The following is a 21271-nucleotide window of genomic DNA, read 5'->3' as shown; positions in this document are numbered from 1 at the left end:
AAAACCTGTGTGTGTCTGTGTGTAAATAAATAAAACCCTGACTTTGATGTTTCGATATATGAGCTTTATTAATTTTTATCAGCAAAATGTACAGAAATAACATGCATATAGAAAAATAGTCACAAAAATAGCCTCTTTTATAAAGCAAAGGTCCAATGTGTTGAAGTGCTAGCCAATGAAAGACAATACAGAAGTCCAAAATACCTTCCATTATTATATCTTCAAATAAGATCATTTAGTGGAAGAAAAAGACCAGATATTGAGGGGAAAAAACTGCACATTTTGTTTGAATAAAATATACGCTGTAGTATGTTAAGTGAAAGGCACTAATAAATCAACCTGGAAGAAATACTAGGAATAAAGATGGAATGATTAGAAACTACAGGTATTGATCCAGGTTGTCTGGTTCGAGCTGCTCTGTTGTCCACAGTTTATGGAAATAGTAAGGCTACTCTATATCTCAAAACTCCAGCGTGTAGTTAAATACCTCATTTTGAAAGCATGAAGCAAAAACACTATCAAGGGGCCTGAAGCCACAGTACATTAAATTTGGGGTAAACGGGTTCTATAAGAAAATACATGGATCACATTTAAAAGCATTTACAACATTTACAAAGACCAAGGAACAACTGAATAACAAAAGGAGTACATGTGACTCAAATACGAATATCGTCCTTTTCAAAAACACTCCACAGAAAGGTAATTGCATAGATGTATGTACACTTTAAACAATGACCTCTTCAAAATTTTCTCTGGAAACAAAAATAAGTTAATATTTACATTCACTTTTGCTCTTTGATAAAGACTTTGGCTTCCTGGCAGATTACACAGTATCAAGAAAAACAACACAGTCCACTTCTTAACAACTCCGAAGGCAAAAGAGAATGTAAGGCAGCAATATCACGGTCCACAGTATTAGAGGTTCTGCAGGTCTACAGTATGTGTTTGACCGCTAAATAAGAATGTGTGTGTGTTATTTAGCTTCTTCATCCTCTGAGGCCTGTTTAATCTGCCGTGTGTGTAGCCTTGCCCCAGCCAGTAGCTGCCCCTCCAGGGCTGCGTGCAGATCTTGCCCCCCCAGCTCCAGCAGGGGCTCCAACCCTGGAACCCCCCTGGACGCCTCAGTGTCCTCCAGGGGCCCTCTAGCCTCTCCGAGTGACCTACGCCTCCGCTTCAGATCTATCTCTCCCTGCTTCCTAACTTTCTCGTGGGAGCCCTGGGGGTGAACCTTGCCATCTTCCTCCCCTTCTCCGGGTTCTGGCTGAGCAGCAGCTTTCTCTTTGAGGTCTCGTCCTCCTTTCTTCAAAGCCTCACCATCATCTATCTTGCCCCCCTGTGCAGCTTTTCCAGCATTTTGAGCTTCTATGGCCTGCTGCAGCTGAAGCAGCCTCTCCTGAGCCTCCTGCAATGCCTCCTCTTTCTTTGCTTTATCAAGTATTTCATTGTCCGCTTTCTGCAGCTCCTGCTCATATCGCTCTTTTGCAGCTTTGTCGCGTGCAAGTTTCTCTTTTAATGCTTTTTCTTTCTCAAGCTCTTGCTCTCTGATCAGATTCTCTTTTATTTCCCTTTCCAGTCGTTCTTTTTCCAGCCTTTCTCGAACTTCTTTCTCTATCTTTTCCCTCTCCAACTCTTGTTTGGCCACCATTTCCTGTCTTTCCTTTTCTATCCTTTCTTCCTCTAGCCTTTCCTTTTCTTTTCTCTCCATTTCTAGCAGTTCTTTTTCTAATCGTGCCTGAACTTCTTTCTCTATCCTTTCCCTCTCTGATCTTTCCCTCTCTAACTCCTCTTCCCTGGCTAGCTTCTCCTTCATTTCCCTCTCCAGCCGTTCTTTTCCTTGTTTTGCCTGATCATCTTTGCCTACCATTTCTTTCTTAAGTTTTTCAATTGCCTTTTCTTCTGGTAACTGATCATTCTGAGCTACAGGTTCAAGTTTTTGCTTCCCCAATGGCACTCCCCTCGCCCCGACCTCACTTTCCTTATGTGATTCTCCTGCGAGTGCAACATTTGCATCCTCCTTGTAAGCTGCTGGTACGGCTACTTTTGCAGGGTTAGCTTCAGCACCTTTATCTTCAACCTGAGCTTGATTCTGGGCCAGAGCATGAGCCTCATTTCCTCCATCCTGTGGAGCTCCAGCTCCCTCCTTGGGCTGCTCCAGTCCAGACTCCTTAGGTTTTGCTGCTCCACCTTCCATCATCTCTGGTTGTCCTTGGATGCCTTTCTCACCATCGCCTTCAGCAGCACCCCCTTTAAATGCAAAAACATTACATTTAAGTTAAGGGCCACCACCTATAATGGCTGTGTTTTCTTTACAAGTTGTCATGACTACAAAAAGAAAAAAAAGAAGGTATATACACACCAGCAGGTTGTTTCTGGTGGATTTCCTTGTGTTGTTCTTCTATGACAGCCAATAGTTTTTCCTGTTGGTCCAGAAGCCTTTTCTGTTGTTCTTGTTGCTCCTTAATGACCTGCAGAAGCACCGCGTGGTCCAGCTGACCCTCTACATGGAAACAAACCATTCAAAAACATTTAATTAAAATAAGTAACGACCTGTTCAGAGAACAGGGCATTAGTTAGGAGGCTTAATAAAACTAGGGCCAGACTCTGGGGGTGAGGGGGGCAGACAGGAAACAGTTAATAATCTACTACTTCCAGTTAACACGCTCTTCTAGACTGTAGCCTTAAACAGGCAGGTGTGGACACAGATTATGTTAACAGGCAATGTGAGTGGGTGCTTTGTTTAGTTTACTAGTATTAAGTTTAAATATAAACACACACAAACATAAAACACACACAACTGTATAAGCAATAATTAAAAAAAAAAAAGATGAGCCATTTTGTAAATGTTTAAAAATTTGAGTGATAGACAGATTGAGATAACCTGAAGAAGAAGCAAGAGGGAGTTCATACCTGCAACCAGCTTTTTTATCACTGCGACAGGAGTCCAGCAGAGACAGAAAGAAAAGATGGAGAAAAAAGGAAGAGAAGGCAAAAGTAAACAACAGAATAACAGAATGAGAAAGTCAACAAAAGCCAAAAAAGAGGATCGAGCTAAGTCAAGAAGTGAGAGGAAACATCTGTACTTCTTTTTCTTTTTTAACACCATCAAACAGGGAATAATAGGCAAGAAGGGATCATTAAGATAAAACAAGCAAAGCAAGAGAAAAGAAATAGAGGAAGTGGGCTACATAGCAGTCTAAATTAGCCAATAAGAGGAATACTGCACTCTCCCACCCAGAAAACAAAGAGGTTAAATTAAGTGTTTTTTATTTATTTATTTATTTATTTATTGAGCCTTTCCTGTAACCTGACTTCATATTTGGATTTTAATGTCCAGCATTTCATTTTTAAATAAAGTCCTCATATATCACTTAGTTAAAGTTTCACAATTTTACCAGTTTGACATTTTTAATGTTCAAAAACACATTTTTTCACATGCTGATTTTCCTGCAGCAGGAACTCTGAAACAACGTTTTACCTCCAGTCTCTTCAAATCCTGCTTCTGGAAAGCTCAGTCTGCTCTGATTGGTCAGTCGATACCACATTAGCGAATCAACATTGGCTACATACATCCAGTACAGCTCTCTAAGAGCTGGAAACTGCTAAAAACAACAAATCGTCTTCTAAATATAACCAACACCAACACACCTGCTGCCTTAAACACGTCTTAACTTCAGCAAAGTGATTTTGTAAGAAAATATTTGATATTTGAAAATTAGAAGAATATAAATATAAAGATAAATGTACTGGGATTTTCCCATTAATGTTGGGACAATGTTGTGGCCATAAAGGTGATTCACTAGGTCTTCAGCTTGTCAGATGCAGTGAATGCATGGAGACTCTTGTATTGAGTCTTGCTGGAAACAAGAGAACGTCTCGTATGTGTTTCTCATAGCGGAAGCAATTTAAAGTCAGAGTTGGCGGAAGTGGCTCTAGTGGGACAATTAGGGTGCATCTGGATTCCATTCAGGCAGCAGCTCTTTCCATGCTTAGCAAGCTCTGCTACAAACTTAGTATGTCAGTGTTACACAGTGACACAGATAAGGAAAGCCTGGACCACATTTTAGCAAACTATTAATATAAAATAAAAACCCAAGTCTGTGTCTGCACAAATGTGAGGGCATTTCCCCCGACCGAGAGCAGGTCATGGTTTACAAAAAGCTGCGGCTACATTTTAGGTTTGACATCACTTTCAGCATCTCCACCTCATACAATAAATACATAATCTTTAAATTACTATGTCACATTTAGCTGCAACCCCCCCCCAAAAAATCAAGAATATGAAAAACTATCAACCACTATAAATGCGAGTGCAAATTGATTTAAGGTTTTTCACAACATGCTGAAAAAATTGGCAGCTACTAAATAAATGAATTTAACTTTGAATTTTATTGAACATGTCTACTCCACTTACCTTCCATCTTGTCATCTGCTGCATCTTTGCCTTCAGCAGCTGGAGCCTCTTCTCCAGCAGGGCGATGCTCTCCTTCAGCAGGTGGAGCTTAAAGGTCATTACATATCACAAACACTCTCTTAGAACGCCTTTTTCATCATTTTGCTTAACCAACAGTTAAACAGCTTGAAATGCTCACCTTTCTCTGCAGCATCTGCAGCTTTCCCCACTTTATGGACTTGGGCTGCTGCATCCTGATTGGCTTCTGCAGCCTGATTGGCCACTACACCTGCATTATCTGCAAGGGGCTCTTTAACAGCGTTGAGATTCTCACCCTCCTTTAATGGGGCAACTTCCAACTTTTTGCCTGCTTCTGCAACAGGCTTATCAACCAGCTCGTTCGACAAGACTTCACCTCCACCCAGATCCTCTTCTTTTGAGGGTTTTTCATCAACCTTGTCATCTTTGTTTTCCACCTTCAAAGCATTCTCGAAATCTTGCTCGTTGCCTCTTAGAGGGTTTTCTTCACCACCTTCTGCAGCAACAGGTTGTTTGTTTTCATCTTTCAGCTCTGCAATGTTCTTTCTTCTGTCTACCATCACTTTGTCATGAGGAATGGGTGGTTCATGACGATGGGCCTCTCCCTCTGGCACTGCCACACCTGGATAAATAAGAAATGGTAATCCTTACAAGTTCGACATCCAGTTAATGTTCCGATTTTGGTTCAGTTTCCTTACCCGCATCAGGACGATCCAACTGCACCTCCTCGTCCTTCTTCTCCTTCGATAGATCAACTGGTCCTTTAATCTGGGGGGGCTCACCTGGGTCCCGCTCCACAGGCTGCACCACCTCCACAGGCAGATGATTGTCAGGCTTTTCTATCTCCACTGGCTTCTTGTTTGCAGGGTTGTCTGCATGTAGGTGCAAAAAAATGGAACGTCTCATTAATGCTACTGTTCTACTGTTTCACTATGGTCAGCTAATCTAATGCCAGATATCATCCCAAGATATCCCCATATTTTCATCACAGTTTTCTGACACAAACAAGACGATAGGTAAACAAAAATTTATGCAGACAAATATATGAGGACAAAATCTGTGATCGAATGTATTGACACTTTTGTCAATGATTAAAAATGAGTTGAAAATTTTCTGGAGAGACGAGATCAAATCAGAACTAATTAAGTTGCGAATAAGGCTGGGACGAGTTTAGTGATCCAATTAGAAGTTCTCTTTTTGGAACAAGGCTAAACAAAAATTTGATCTGCCCCCAGGTAACAGTACAGGTTCTTTTGTTTATTTCCCTGATTATATTCACTTGGGAGGAAAAGAAAACACAACACATAGCCACATTTCAAAAATAAGAAAAATAAGCTGCTTTGTAAACTGTGTGGAGCAACCATCACCGGTAAAAACATGACAAACTTTACACTTTATCTTTTAGTCGACCGAATCAACTTTAGATTTTAGCCCACTATAGTCTTATGACATTTAGTTGATTAAAAGTCTAAGATTAAAACAGTTAATCTTAGACTTCATTTCTTGGTGCTATAATTCTCATACCAAATGCCATCTGAAAATATGGACATTTTTGGTTTTGGACGTGTACAGCCACTAGGGGGCAGCAAATACTGAAAATGGCAAGACTGGCATCAGTGATGTGTCGAATTAATGAGGGTGACGGGAGAGAGAAATGATATCAGAGTGTGGCAGAAAGAAAACAAGTTTTTATCCTGGCTCTTGTGAGTTTAGTGTGAAGCAAAGCTGGGAGGGAAAAACAAAAATCCACAAATGAGAGTTTCTGGATGGGAGTGAACAAGAAGGAACTGCACAGTAAGAAAAGACCACGAGAGCTGAGGATGATTAACTGTCAGGACTCCCTCCATGCTCTTCTTCTTTCACCCTAAAACTGGAAACATCAGCTCAGAAGGTTTCCTCTGGGTCTCGTCTCCATTTTTTTTCATTTATCCCCAAACCCATATCATCATCACCCCACACCCCATTTCCTTTTATACAGCCAGCGCTTGCAGGCATTTTATAGCTGCCATGTGAGATATGCGGGGAGAAAGGGGGTGTAGACAATGTATTTTGGGGGGGAAGAGGTTTGGAGGGGGGTGGCAGGAGAAATGAACAGAGGTAGAGGGGTGGAGAGAAATTGCTGGAGTTTGAAGGGCATCAATCTCGCTTCATCAGTGTCAAGCACTCAACACTGCTTTCAGATATTATCAAGAGGTTATCTCCTCACCCTGCCTGTCTGTCTACCAGTCACTCTGTCTGTCTCCATCTTTTCTTCTCCGAGAGATAAAAGAAAGCCTTTCTTCTGCCGTGGCTTTGTGCTTTTGTTTTAGTCTCACTGGCCCTTTGCTACTGGTTCACATTCTCTTTACAATGCGCCTTCAAGGTGCTGCGAGCAGTCTGTGACTTTAAAAATAAGACAAGAAACAAACATGTCTCTTGTACTGCTGGCGCATTTTAAAGGAAATAATTACATGCAACTCTACTGTCCAATCTCAGATGCTACAGACAGCTCCGGCTCTGGCCCACTGAGGTAAATGTTTCCATGGCTCATTAGTAAACCACTTTCATTTACAGCCCATCTAGTTCCTAAGTGATTGCCAGCCATTACAGAAACTCGCGATCTTTACCGTGCAGTTCAGGGATGTCTGGTAGTTCTTGCTGGCTGTTCTTGCCAGGTGCAGGAGGAGGAGGTTGGATCCTTGGACCGGGGCTACTGGCCGAAATTGAGAGAGTGGTAAAGGTGCTGATCAGCAGGATGCCAAGACCAACAAAAAGCACCAGCTACAGGACAGGAAGTGGAGAACAACAAATTGTCAGACAAAATATTTTCCCCAAATAAATATACTGGAAAAGTGCAGATTCAAAGCTTCTAACCTGAGCAATGATGCCGTTCTTTTGGATCTTTCTGTAGATGAGAGCAGGACAAATGAAGCAGATGAGGCTGCCCATGGTGGCTCCAGTCAGACCCAGAATAGTTTCCACTAAAGACAGGAAAACCGGTTTAATAAAAAATCTGCGGGCCTGTAGTGCACTAGTTCCAAAACAGAGGTGCTCACCAAATGTTAATGGATAGAGTGCTGAAAGAGTTAGCTTAAATGTCTGAAATGGTTATAACAAACTGGACAAAAGTTAGCTCAACAAGCGGTAAAACACTAACAGGAAAATGATCTGGAGATCCAAGGTGTGCCTCCCCAGATGTTGCAGTACAATGAAAACTTAATTAAACCAACCTAAACACTGTTAAATCAACATGGCACCAACGTTACCAGAGCTGAAGCGTTTCTGTCTGTTTCAGTGCACTGGTTCTGTTTCTTTGTGCCAAAAAAAGACTGGGTGAAAAAAGACTGCTAGAGTCCCAGATCTGGGCTCCTCATTACAAACTGGATTCATAACGGCCCCTCACAGACGCCATCCGTGGCACACTGCTGCTGGCAGCAGCGAGCCGTGGCCACACCCAAGTCACAACGAATGGGCCTACTGGGCGTCAAGCCCGGAAACCCATCGTTCATCTAGAGGACGGACACCATATTGTTTCCCTCAGATTTAGTGCCCATTCCCCCCAGGGTCCTTACCTCCTTTCTCCGCAGTCTATTAGCCTGATTAAATACACAAAGAGCCAATCTGACCGGCTCTGTGTGTGTCTCCGTGTTCACCCAATCAAAACTTTAACAAACAGTGGGTGGACAAAACACAAAATAATGCTAACCTTTACATCTATGCAATTTTGGAGCGTTTTGTGAGAGAGACAAGGACTTAAGGAAGCTGACGGAGAGCCAATACTGGTGTGTACTGGACGTTTGTTTGTGTGCGAGTGTGTGAGAAAGAGTCCGGGAGAATAATAGCCCTATCTTCCTGTCTGCCCATCTAAAAGGAGATAAAAGTAAGGGCCCTGATTTAAGGACTGTGTTAGAGTGTGACAGTCACTGACTCATAAAGTCACATTCACACACATCGTAAAGCTCCCCAGCTACGCCCACATAAAGGAACACATGCACCTTAAGACCTCCAGCGAGCAGCACACATACACACACCATTTTATTTTAGTCCATGCAATCCACAACCAATTTTTCTCACACACACACACACACACACACACACACACACAAAAAGGACGTACCGTTGGGGATGAGAATGCCCCCCAGCATAGTGCCAAACACAATGCACAGGGTGATCATCTTGAAGCGCAGAGGAGGCATGTAACCCCCAGCGGCAAATGTCCCATCCTTCTGCTGTAAGACAAAAACGGTAAGATAGAAAAAAAAGAAGAGAGCTAAAGAGGGGATTTAGTGATGTAACAAATCTCACATTTACAAACTGATTACAGATTCAATACATTTATGCTGCGCACAGCAGGGAAACACCTGCTGTTTGTGTTTACACGAAACACTTCTAAATGCATCTTCAAACTGCATGAAAGAAAGAATGGGAGGTCCTCTTTCACAATCAAATTTGTATCCAAATTCTCATCCCTCTACTATTAACAATTCAGTAAAGTGAGAAAACCATCAAGCAAACAAGCATTAAGACTTTCTTTTTTAAAATGTAGAGGACAAAGGGAGCGTCTGAGTATATCTGAACTCACTTGCTGCTCAAAAAGCATAGTGTTGATGGCCTGGCGGCAGGGCAGGATCATCATGGGAAATCCAACAGCTACAGACATCATAAAACCAACGCGTATCATCTCTGTCACCAGGTTGGATGGAAAGTTCATCAGCACGTTCCCTGCGATGTTCTCTGTAAAGCTGACGTATCCAAAGAAACCCACCTGGAGACAGAACCAAACGTGGTGTTTGGGGAAAAGCAAAAAGAAGGAGGAATGAATATGGGAGAACTTGTTTTTTTATTTTATTTTTCTCATTTCCTGAGTTTTCTTTTTTTTTTTTCTTTTAAATGTGAAAGTGTGTACACATGGATTAAATCTTTATAGTTTCTGATGCCAATATCAGCCATGAAGACTGTTTTAATATCAGGATAAAGACACATTTTTGCCATAATTAATATAAAATACCAGAAACTCCATCAAGAGTGTGTACTGTAGGATGCTAAGCTCAGAATACACATTGTTGGTAATAATGAGGTCATAAAATCTTGTTGTTTCATGAGTGAGACCTATGACAGACTAAATGTTGCTCTCTGATTAATCACGCTTACCAACTTACATGCAGGACAATGTCACTGCTCTTTCTCTTCATCATGTTTCCCTCACAGAAGTGACAAAACCATCATGAAAGACTGCAAAAATCTAACATGCTAGTCTTTCTCTCAGGACCAGATACAGTGCAGGTTTTGTCCATAAAGACCAGAGGCAGTATGTACAAGACTGATGTAGCCTCAGTGTCTGAAACATGAAGCCGGTGTGGAAGTGCCTCAAGACCTAATTTTTTTTGTCACATCCGGTTTTAAAAACAGCAAGAGAGCAATGGCTAAAACTCAGCGGGTCTTTGGTAACTAGTGAGTGAAGTTAAGGTGGCTGTTTGCATCTTTTATATACAGTCTATGAATAACTGACTGATTTGCAAGCTCCAGATTCAAATCAATGCCTTACACCATCCAGATTAGTCTGATATTGTGTAATCTAATCCCATTAAAAGACATTAAAAAAAGTGAACTCATGTCATTAGCTTTTTTGGCAGTGACCTGTTAAAATTTTAAGATAAGTAAACTCAGATACTCTTTAATATTACAAAATAGGAGTGGTGTGAACACAACTGAGAAAGAGTGGTTCCACTCACTGTGATGTAGAAGATGGTAACAACGTTGAGAGATGAAGTGAAAATGGTGCTCATGCGCTTAACAGACGGCTCATCGAGGCTGTCGTAGGTTGGTAGCACTTGCCTGTAAGAGATAGTAAGCCAAAAAAAAAAAAAAAAAACACCCTGTATACTGCATGGCACAACACTATTGTTGCAATGTGATCTTATACTGTCTGAATTATCAGACATACAAATTCTACAATGCAACAGTTCTAGCAGGGAGATCGAGGAACATAGTCCTACAGATGTTTCATTTGATTTTTGTCCCCCCAAACAGCTGGCAATATGACAGTCTTCACGGCCACTTACTTCAAATTTAGAAACCGCTCTGTAGCGTTCCTTTATTAAGCAGCCATATGGGGGTCCATTTGCGCTGCTCAGTAATCAAATGATGCATCTCTTCCCTCATGTCCTTGTCAATATCCAACTAACACTGGATAGTTTAATCTACACGATTTCATCTTCTTTGTTTAGCCCATTAAAAATATATGAATGCGATGCCATTATCAATAAACATTTGAAATTAATACTTCAATCTTCTACTTAGATGTAATCAAACTACTTTAAAAAGTCATTCGACTCAATCAATCATACAACATCATATAAATGAAGGTTTTTCAACAATTGGAATCTTCATATTGAGAATATGAATCTTGATTCATATTAATATCAATTCATGCTTTAAGTTTTATTTTTTTATTGCAGTCATTTCTCACGATGGCAGTAGATGAAAGTAATGTAATGGGAGTGGTAGTGATGTATGCACAAGTGTTTGTCTAGATACCACTGCGTATGTGTTTGTGTGTGTGTGTGTGTGTGTGTGAGAGACAGTATGGGTGACAGTAGTGAAGGCCGGCTGAGGCTGAAATGCTCGTCTATTAACACAGGTGTCGACCTCCTTTCATCATTTCCTGTCCTGTGCTTTAAGGCGAGTGTGGGAGTGTGGAGGGGACCATCGGCACATTAACCAGTGAATTTACAGGCTTTATATATAACTGCAAGTGGCTGGACAGGTTTTAGAGCATTATAAACTTTCCTGGCAGACTCTTTTTACTCGCCTCCTTTTTCTCTCTCCCTCCCTTTCTCTTATACATGTGAGAGGTGAAAGACAGAAGAGAGAGAGAAACCATAACTTTCACTGGCCTTTGTTCTCCCTTTGCCTGACTCTCTGTTCACACACTCGGTTTTATTAGCTAGCATGATGCCATTCCTTGTGCTTGTTTAATGTGGAAACCAGTTAATGTTATAACCAATGTTAAATAAAACGTTATACTGCAAGCGCAGTGCAAAAGCATCTAATGGTTGCTCAATAGACCTGACTCGGAGGCTAGTCCTTAAACACAATGAAATCGCAAATATGATGCAGACTGACTGTGGGAGAAGTGAGTGTGTGGAAGACAGTGTCATTAAATGGGACTGGAAAACACACCAGCAGTAGCATCATAGAAAGATGTTTCTGCCATACATGTTTTTCTTATGTCCCTCTATTATGAGCTAACTGCTCCTCGCTGTTCAGACGCTCAGCCAAAAAACAACAGGGCCAGCTCCCATCCCATCATAATGGTGATGTTAAGTAATGTTTTAACTGAAAGTAAACACATTTCATGAATGTAATAAAAATCCAATGTGCTGAGAGCTGTTTAATCAGCCTGTGAATACATCAGTGTGTCTGTGAGATGGCGGCAGTCCAATGTGTTGATTAGTGGTTTGGCTTAAGCTGCCTGCCGCCTAACGGAGCGCTTGCCTCGCTCAGCCTTACCACAGGCCAAGAAATCGCCATGCCAAATATCACTCAGCACTACTAGTGGGACGACGGAGGAAGCACACATAAACACATACAAGCTCATACTTTCTTCTTGTTGGATCACATGCACACCTCGCTTGCTAATGATCACGCCTGTCTGCCATACCATAATGTTATGTTAGCTTTGTGTGATTACATTAATTAAAAAGTCCTGTTTCACTCCCAAGGCTACAGTCGCCCACTTCTATCACTTACCTCACTCTTTCTCGCACAAAACAAAACCATACACTGCCACCACCCAAACATCTGGCCCCTGATGACCTCACCGTAACACCCTACAGCCCTCTCCAGCACCAAAGATTAACTTGCTCCTGTTAGACATTCATGTCTAACAGGATACTGGTGCAGTGAGCTGAACCACCCGCTCAGCTCACTGCACGCCCAGAGTGGGCACTGAAGCGTAGAGGACAGGACAAAAAGAGGCAGTGACAAAGCATGCAAATGAGTGAAAATGGAGACAGTAAAGAAGAAGAAGCTGTGATCAGTGAAAATAAACCAGTGAGCATTGTGAACAGCATGCAAACGCTGTGTTGGAAACCTTCCTATTATTTACTGTTAGTAAAGACTGCAGCACAGCATTCATTATATATAAGAGCCCAACCGATAGGACGCTCAAACTTTGCTAGCTCTTTTGACCTAATAAATACATTATTACCATTACATGTAGTGGTATAGCATCACAGCTGGGCACACAGCGGTCTGGAGTCAAACAGGGTCTTTACACTAACACGTTTCTTAATAAAACATTGCTGGGAAGTGAAAAGAACACCTCATTTTCCCCCATCATTTTTCACTTTCGCTAATATTAGGGTTGATATCAGATGTTCACCACATGAATATCAAGGCCAAAAGAATTCACTTTTATCCTTAACCACTTATCCAATTCCGGATCACTGGGGCTCCCCGAGTCTACTCCAGCTGTCATTTGCTAAGAGGCGGGGTACTTTATTTAAAGTGCACTTTAACTAGAGCACCAGACTGCTGTGACTTGATCAGGTGAGTAACAAACTGAAGAAACCTGCGACTTAAAGCACAATAACGGAGTCTCGTGTGGCGTTAGTGTTAGCTGACGAATGCAGAGGAGAGAGGAGGAGCAGCGGCACAAGAAGGCAACAACGCGGAAGCTAAATTAAGAATTAATTCCTCAACAGCTTAACTCTCCCTGTGTGAGCATCGCAGTTTGATTTAGTGGGATTGTTGTGGAACGTGAATCTCTCTCTGCGTGTAAGAGAGACGTTATCACAGCTACAGAAAAATTCATGGATTATTAAAGTAAGGTGACCACCTCACTTTAAAAATGCATAATATGTGTAGGCAAGAAGAAGCTAGTGATGGATTGCTCACATATATTATCAATTGCTTCTTCTGTATGTCATGATTATCATCAATAGCCATATATTTCAACACCTCTGGTGCATATTTATAGACAGCAGCTAATGCATAGTCAGCTTCAAAAATCCAACATGCCTTCCTCTCAAAAAGCATCCAGTACTTTGCAGCTTTTGCAAATCTAAACCATCCACTTGATTTTATTTTTTCTTATAAGTGTCCGCTCATCTTCTGTGTCAGATTACGTCATTTTCTGACTGAATTAGAAAACACAAAGCGAAAAGTAAGCGCAGATGGTTAAAACTAAAGAAAGCACATCTAAGCAACAAAAGCAGCTTCTTTTTACAAATAGCGATGCCTTATCAACCACCTCCACCACGAATCTGTGTTTCTCTTTACCCCAAATCCTCCACCATGGCTTTAAAAAAATGCTGTGAGTATTCATGCACCAATTGTGAAATTTTCTCTACATGCAGCGATAAAACATTTAGTTCCCTGTGTGGAAGAGCGGAAAAGCCCACGTTTTGGGAGTTACACTGCACATATTTATAAGACTAATATCGAACGTTCACTATAGGTCACTGAGCTTCCAATGTCAGAATTCTATATAGTCGTGGTTGACATTACTTTCATCATGTGATCCTGCACAGGTGGAGGAGTACTTACGACTGGCAGGCGAAGGCCATCCCACAGATGGGGAGACAGCGAAACACACCCTCCCAGCGCACCATATTGATGTGCCCTAGCCACCAGCCGCTGAGCAGCCCATGTTTGAACGAGGACAGCACCATCTGAGGGGAAGGAGGCGGGGGGAAGGGGGAGTTACAGCCCAAACCAAATGGAGAAAAGTTGGGGAAAGAGTGAAAAGAAGAATGGGAACAATACCCTCGCTTATGGCTCACAGACAGATAATGAAAGTAATAAATGGGGAGAGAAAAACCAGAGAAAATGAAGAGCTGGAAATAACAAAGAGACGTGACAGGAAATCCCACACTGAACAAAACCTGCTGTAGTGGAAAAACTGGAGTAATGAAGATGATACAAAATGAATAAAAGCAAAAATCATAAATTTGCAAGAAATAAGAGGCATATGAAAGGAATATGTAGACAAACACTAATTCATAGGTTTTCATCAGCATGTGCTCTGTCTTGCTCCTCACAGCACCTGATAAGATCCCAAAGGAAAACCTGCCACACCCACACAGACCAGGACTGAAGGTGGAGGGCAGCAAAAATGAGCCTGTCACTTCCCTATGTTCTCTGCCTTATTACTACTGCCACCAAAAACACACACACAAACACACAGAGCTCAAATGGCTCAGACCAGATGACAATCAAAGGTGAGATTGCGGATGATTGAAAGAAGGAGGAAGAAGGCTCAGGTAGGTCGGAGGAGGGAGTAAGGAGTGTCACACTGCGGGGGAAACATCGCGCTTCCTTCACTCACCCCCTCTCCGTCCCCACCGCCTTACAGTGGTATGTTATATTTTTTGGGGAGGGGGAGGGGGGTGGATTCCATGGTTTACTTACGGGTGACAGCAGAAGGTTGTGGCGATAATAGGCAGGCACTGAATGACCCCCTTGAAGCGCCACAGGTGAACTCGCTCCACCCAGGAGCCCGAGATTATGCCGTAGCGCAGAGACGACAACACTATCTACAGCACCAGAAGCAGAAACAGCAGTGGAAAAGGAGGGGGTGGGAGGGAGCAAACAAAGGGTGCGGAAAGATGAGGAGAGTGGAGTGAAAGAGTGATGGTGGGCAGAAGGACGAGAGAGACAAGACGGGAAAGAAAGAAGTAAAGTAGTACAATGGAGAGAAACGAAAGAGGGGGACAATTAATGGTAGGATGAAAAAGGGAGGGAAGCAGGTACATCACTGTTAGATGGTTAGGGGTCTGGGCCAGGCCGGGCCTGGATCTAAAGCCGGACACACACCACACCACTGTTCCACCTTATCGACATGCCACAGAGCTAGAACTCACATCACACAGAAATAGTACAAACAGCATTTTGAAGTCTGTGGAACCAGTACTGCAGGTCAGTAAAACAGAGCTACCCACACATGCACGCACCATCTGTGTGTGCATATTTAAAGAGTAAATGAGTTGAATCACATGAGCCAGAAAACTGCTGCTGGATGGTTTCTACACTCAAACTTTTCACCTCTGACCACACTTCAGACTAAATGCATCTTGTGCAGGGGGCTGTGTGCAAATGCAAATGGCAGCGTGCTCCTGCGGTTCTATCAGAACGTGCTGCATAAAGCATCATTTCTGGTCCCACCAGAGTGCATGTCTGCATACACGTTTTTGCTTGGATGGGGTGCAGAGAGGTTTTTACGGACCACACGTGCTTCCGTGTGTTGTTGTGTGGGCCAAAATAGTGGCGCGACCAACAGCGGAGGTTATCGCGAATGGGAGAAACATGAAATAACTTCAAAGATCAAAAAATAAAGTATGCAAAGCACAGTGTCTCAAATGGACACTTTTCATTGTTTTTAACAGTTTGGCTTGTTGTATGCTAGAACTTTGCTTTTCTCTGCGTCGGCCTGATAGACCAACAACAACACAAGCAAGAGTGGCCCACAGACCGGTTGCACCACATTCTCTGTTGTTAAAAGGAGAAAACGTGCATAGCTCCCTGCAGGCCAACAGGCCATCTCCGCCCTGCCAGCGGACTGTGAACGCGCTCTTCCTGCTGAACCATAAATTTCACCTTTATGGCATACAACTGCACTTCTTTTAGAAACTGTTCAAAATTCTGAAATCTGTTGCAAGAAATGTGCTCCGTGCTGCACTGACGCCTATTTAGACTGAACTTCACACGCATGACATGCAGTTCTCTACTACTGACCTGTGGCCACAAGTGAAGCTTGATTTAAACATTGGGCTTGGCCACAGAGCAAAAGTTGTAATTTATGTAACTTCACAAACTTGAAGGTTATATTTTGATTTCTTAAAGGAAACTATGTCCCAGTAGTTACTACCGCAGCCAGCTGATGTGGTGGTGCTGTCAATCAGTGCTGACTAGCTGCTCCAGAAAGATATGCACACACACTGTTTTGTCTTTAAAGAAAAAAAAAGCATTTTACATGCTGCATAAACAGCCAAAAGTTTAAGTTTGATATATGTAAAATAAATCGGACATATGTGGGAGTTTCTGTTCTACAGTTGAGTTTGATGTTTATTGCAACTGACCATTTATTCTCCACTTACTTTCCATTTACACAACTTTTAATGTCTCTTGTGGCCATTTCCAAGTAGTGCCTTCCCAGGGCAGAGCCTTTTTTCAGTCTATAACGAGCAGCGCAGCAACTGTTCTCTGTCTCAAATGATTTCATGCAGATTTTCTCTTTAAAAATAGGAGCAAGACAATATTGCATTGCACAAGGATGTCACAGCTCTGTACAATGGTGCGCGTAAGAAAGAATTAACAGGGAAGACAACAAAACGACCACTTGGCCAAATAACATTTTGAAAATCAAATAAGCAACCATGGCTAATAAGCTGTGCTGCAACTTACACATGCTTTAAATCTATTTGTACTTTACTTGCTGTACTAACAGACAGGCAACAAAAACAATCATTTTTAATCTTTTTTACTGATAATTATGCTTCAACTATTTGCTTCTCAAGATCTGCAACCAAAAAGAATTTCTGCTACAGCCTTTTCACATGCACTGTGTAAAGTTTAGGTGTGTGTGTATGTGTGTGTGTGTGTGTGTGTGTCGGTGGGCTAACCGTGAACATGAAGAGGGTGTAGAACATCAGCGCCATAGCTGAGAAGGACTGCAGAGTGGCCATCATGTTCCTCTGCAGACTCAGAGGGAGTACGATGAACAGCGACACTATAATCAGCAACAGCACGCGAAAACTGCCGGTCACCTATACACAACAGAGTGACAAAACAACACACTTGCTTAGTTTTAGTATTTTTCCTGTTTTCACAACATCTTTACAAGTGTTGGTCGCAAAAGCCTAAATTTGTGAAAAAGTAGAAGCGAGTAGCAACAAAATCATGATATCAAACCTGTAAACCCAACAGCTGAGCAAAGAAATTTGAGCCCAAATCAGCAATGACAACATAGAAGGCAATACAGGTCCCCAACATCAAACCGATCATGCTGCAGGGACACAAAAAGAGAGAGACAAGAGAAATCTTGTGAAAATGTGTTTTTAAACATGACCTACAATGCATAATCTAAATATCCATTGTAATGGATCCATTGTTTCCACTGAACATCTAAAATGTTCCGGTGATCCAACAACTGTATTACTGATAGGCAGAAACTAAAATTTGTCAATGAACTTGCCTCGTTTCCACCAGTGCTTTTCCTGGTTTCCCGTAAGCGTGGAAGGCTGCGAAGAATAAAAGTGCCATCAGTGTGAGCAACATGCAGAAAAACAGAGGGCAGTGCACTAAAAATATTCCGTCCTGATAAAACTAACAATCAAACAAGATTAAATGTGCTCATTCATCGTTTGTAACACATATGGAAGCAGCTTAAATATTGTCCTTGTGGGCAGAGATTTGTTTACTTTACTGTTATTGACACTTCTGCACTTGATGTCATCTAACATTGTTATAAGCAAATAACGTTCTGCGAACAGTTATTTGCTTATAACTGTTCCCAGAACTAGTGACAAGTAACAACTTCTTTCGCCACTTTAACCAGGAATCAGCTGTTGCTTAAAATGGGCACCATTCAGGCTTTTCCACAAACATACTGGCGACTGAAAACTTTACATAACAGAACAAAATGAATACAAGTAAATATTTCTCTCGTTTGCCACTTTAGCTCACCCAGTCCAGCATAGGTCCTTCGTTTGGTGCTGCTGGCCGTGTGGACCAGAAACATACAAGACTTGTGGGTCATCCATGAACAGAAGAACAGCAGGATAGTTCCCAGCACTATCCCACACTGTGAGAAGACAGATGGAAAGTTAGCAGGCGTGTCCTCAAGCCAATTCAAATGAGATCGTTCTTAAACTTTAAACAATATTTCTTCCTTCAAACTACTTAGAAGCACAATACGGGGGAGGAAACCTTCAGCCAGCTGGAAAACAAGTATACCCTGGAAAAGATTCTGATGCTAGGCCTACAGAAAGGAACAGCCAAAACAAATACAAGCTCCAAACATGTAGTGGTGCTAAAAAGGCATGACAAAGTTAAAAGTTTGGGAATAGCTTCGTTGACTAAAAAGAAAAATCATGTAATAAAGCACTAAATGCGATGTGAAGGCATTACATGTTCATAGAAAGTGGAGATATCCTCCAAGATAAACCTGCTAAATCTGCTCCATCCCTGCTGTCATAGGCTGAGAACCTAATATTCGAGGAAACCAGAGTACCCGGAGAGCACTGATGAAACCGAGCACCACTGTGCTCCCCAGAGGGTGAAATCCTTCACATGAAAACACCTCCTAATTTCATATAGTGATAGTGATGATATAAATTCATCTCTCTATGAAAAGTGCTGCTGATGGATGGAGATGCTGCTTACCAAGTGCTCACTGACATTCTGAGGAAGCTGGCGATTCTCACAGTCACTCATTAATATCCCGTCATGCTTATTCACTTTTATATCTCCTTTTGTTGTTATTCTTCTACTCTACTACCTTTAAGAGGCAAATAATGTACTTCTTATTCAATCACATAACCCTTTGACATTGATATATATTATATTTGTACTGGTAAAAATGAAGCTACCTGACAGTGAATAACACTGTTAATATGTTAAAATGAGTTTTCCTTTTAAAAAATTAGAAGATGAATGCAGTAACAGCAGATCTTTTTCCCAGCAGTCCCTTTCTTATGAAAGATGTATAAGTTACTAATGTTACTAATGATATTAATAAAGGCATTGTTCACTTCAGGTGCTTAGTAACACCTGTTTACCTGTTGTACCTTACTAAAACTTTGTGAAACAAGATTATGACCTAATATGACAAAAGGAGGAGAAAGGGATTTGAGCATTTCCTCTGATCCTGCAAATATTTTAACAGAGAGTGGGGGTTTTCGGAGAGACTTAAGGACAAGTCCCGCAAGGTAAGCGTCGCAGGAGCAGACTCACCTGTTTGAAGCAGAAGGGCATGGTGAGCACACTGACTCCAACGATGCTGTTCACCACGTTCATGATGAGGCCCGAGTTGGACGCCGTCATCTTTAATCTCCTAAGCGACGCTTCTTCCTCCTTCGGTAAGAAAATGTCAAGCAAAGCCGGACAGCAGCAAGCTGCAGGCGAACGGAGGTATAGGAGTGATGGCAGAAACGGCAGCGCACAGCTGGGACCAAACTCATCCGCCGATTAATGACGTGGCGCTCTGAGAGGAAACACGGAAACAACAGAGCTTAACCCGCGACACACTTCCAGCCTGTCTTCCTTTCAAATGTTACAGTAAAACCGATTCACACCGCCGAGCTCAATGTTTACAATGCGACCGGATAAAAGTATTTTAAGTCACAGGTTGACCCGTTAGTAGTGGCACCACTGTAGTCTCATCAGCTCACCTTTCTCTTCCACTTCTGTTCCTCGCCCTCCGCCTCGCTGTCCTGTTTACGTTATCATTGGTAATTTTGTGACATTAAAGGTCAACTGTCGTCTTTTTGTGTATATAACCTGCGAGTTGATTAAAAAAGGCAGTAAGTCCACCAAGGCTGTTTTTCTAAACGCGTTTCCAGGAAGTACAGATGGCAGCCGAGGAGGTGAGTGAAGACAAGTCAGCCTGCTAGTTTCAGTACTGTCGAAATGCTTGGGCGCCCACTAGTGGTCACTTTGTTATTTTATTTTTTCTTTATTATTTTCTTTAATAGATATCTATCTATCTATCTATCTATCTATCTATCTATCTATATAGAGATCATATACATATAATAGATATAGATAGATATATTATATTATAGATAGAATAGATATACAGTACTATATCTTTCTTAATATATATATATAATAGAGATACATAGACAATATATATATCGATATCTATCTATCTATCCTCTATCTATACTATATAATATATATATATATGTATATGTATGTATGTATATATATCCTATCATATAGTCTATGATACATTTTTCCAGAGTGCTTTCAATACTATTTTTGTTTTCTTTTCCCCTGAGTATTTTGGCATTGTTGTATTTGCACTTTTACTTAACTAAAGAACCTAAATAGTTCTTCCGTCACTGATGAGCTCTGTAACCACAACAGTACCAACAACAGACACGCTTGAATCCTGTTTTTCCAGAGCCCTCAGATATTCCCGTCAGGAAAGGGAAGCAAGCAACAAAAGCCTAAAAGAGAATAGACCAAACTTGAATGACGTTGGAGAAAATATTCAGCCTTGCACCTGAAACATTGCTGGCAGTATGGGCGGTTTATTTCCGTTAGCTTTAGTGCCTGCCTGGTGCCCTCTCTGATAGATGACTATTGTGTTGTATGACCAGGAAAGAGAAGAAGGAGCCCCAGGTTGGACGGGGGGAGAGGTGGGGGTTTGACCTAAGAGCGCTTCCCCCCCACTCACCAAATTCGGGTGTGCTTCCCCCCGGGGACAAGGGATTTTCAGCAGCAGGGATGTGATGAAGCTTTAAGAGGCGCAGGAGGGGAATTTTGAATTGTAGAGAGGTATGTGTGTGTGTGTGTGTGTGTGTGTGTGTGTGTGTGTGTGTGTGTGTGTGTGTGTGTGTGTGTGTGTGTGAGTGAGAGAGAGAGAGAGAGAGGAATTTCCAGCCTTTCAGTATCACCTTCATCTGAAAACACACTTTTATTTGAATATATTTCTCCATTCTCCTTTAATCGTACTTATTTGTCTATTTTTTCAGCACTTTGTATATTTCCCGTTCATTTTTTAAAATTTAGACGGTCTAATGTTTATTATGTATACATGTGCATGAGTGCGTGCTTGTGTGTTTATGTGTGTGTGTGTGTGTGTGTGTGTGTGTGTGCATATGTGTATGATCAGAGAGGTTAAGACAGGAA

General features: G+C 41.8%; 1 protein-coding gene across 4 annotated transcripts; it reads right to left on the bottom strand.

Annotated features, from left to right (window-relative positions):
* Positions 1-42: 42 nt before the first annotated feature.
* slc38a10 (solute carrier family 38 member 10) lies at positions 43-20032 on the bottom strand. Of its 4 annotated transcripts, none has more exons than XM_040023253.1 (18): positions 19804-20032; positions 19367-19616; positions 18098-18215; positions 17607-17652; positions 17324-17417; positions 17035-17178; positions 14825-14949; positions 10141-10243; positions 8991-9173; positions 8526-8637; positions 7283-7389; positions 7036-7189; positions 5128-5301; positions 4590-5051; positions 4412-4498; positions 2908-2928; positions 2357-2497; positions 43-2244 (listed from the first exon to the last, which is right to left on the bottom strand). In XM_040023253.1, the coding sequence occupies exons 2-18, from the start codon at positions 19454-19456 to the stop codon at positions 974-976; spliced, it is 3432 nt and encodes a 1143-aa protein (XP_039879187.1). In that variant the 5' UTR covers positions 19457-19616; positions 19804-20032; the 3' UTR covers positions 43-973. The 4 variants fall into 4 exon arrangements, with proteins under 4 accessions (XP_039879187.1, XP_039879188.1, XP_039879189.1 ...); XM_040023254.1 differs by lacking the exon at positions 14825-14949 and adding an exon at positions 13961-14085; XM_040023255.1 differs by lacking the exon at positions 2908-2928 and having other exon boundaries at positions 19804-20031.
* Positions 20033-21271: the final 1239 nt, after the last annotated feature.

Source organism: Simochromis diagramma, unplaced genomic scaffold (genome assembly GCF_900408965.1).
Source record: "Simochromis diagramma unplaced genomic scaffold, fSimDia1.1 OVJJ01000208.1, whole genome shotgun sequence".
NCBI classification, from domain to species: Eukaryota; Metazoa; Chordata; class Actinopteri; order Cichliformes; family Cichlidae; genus Simochromis; species Simochromis diagramma.
The sequence above is the reverse complement of the archived record's forward strand: the minus strand, read 5'-3'. Positions and strand labels throughout refer to the sequence as shown.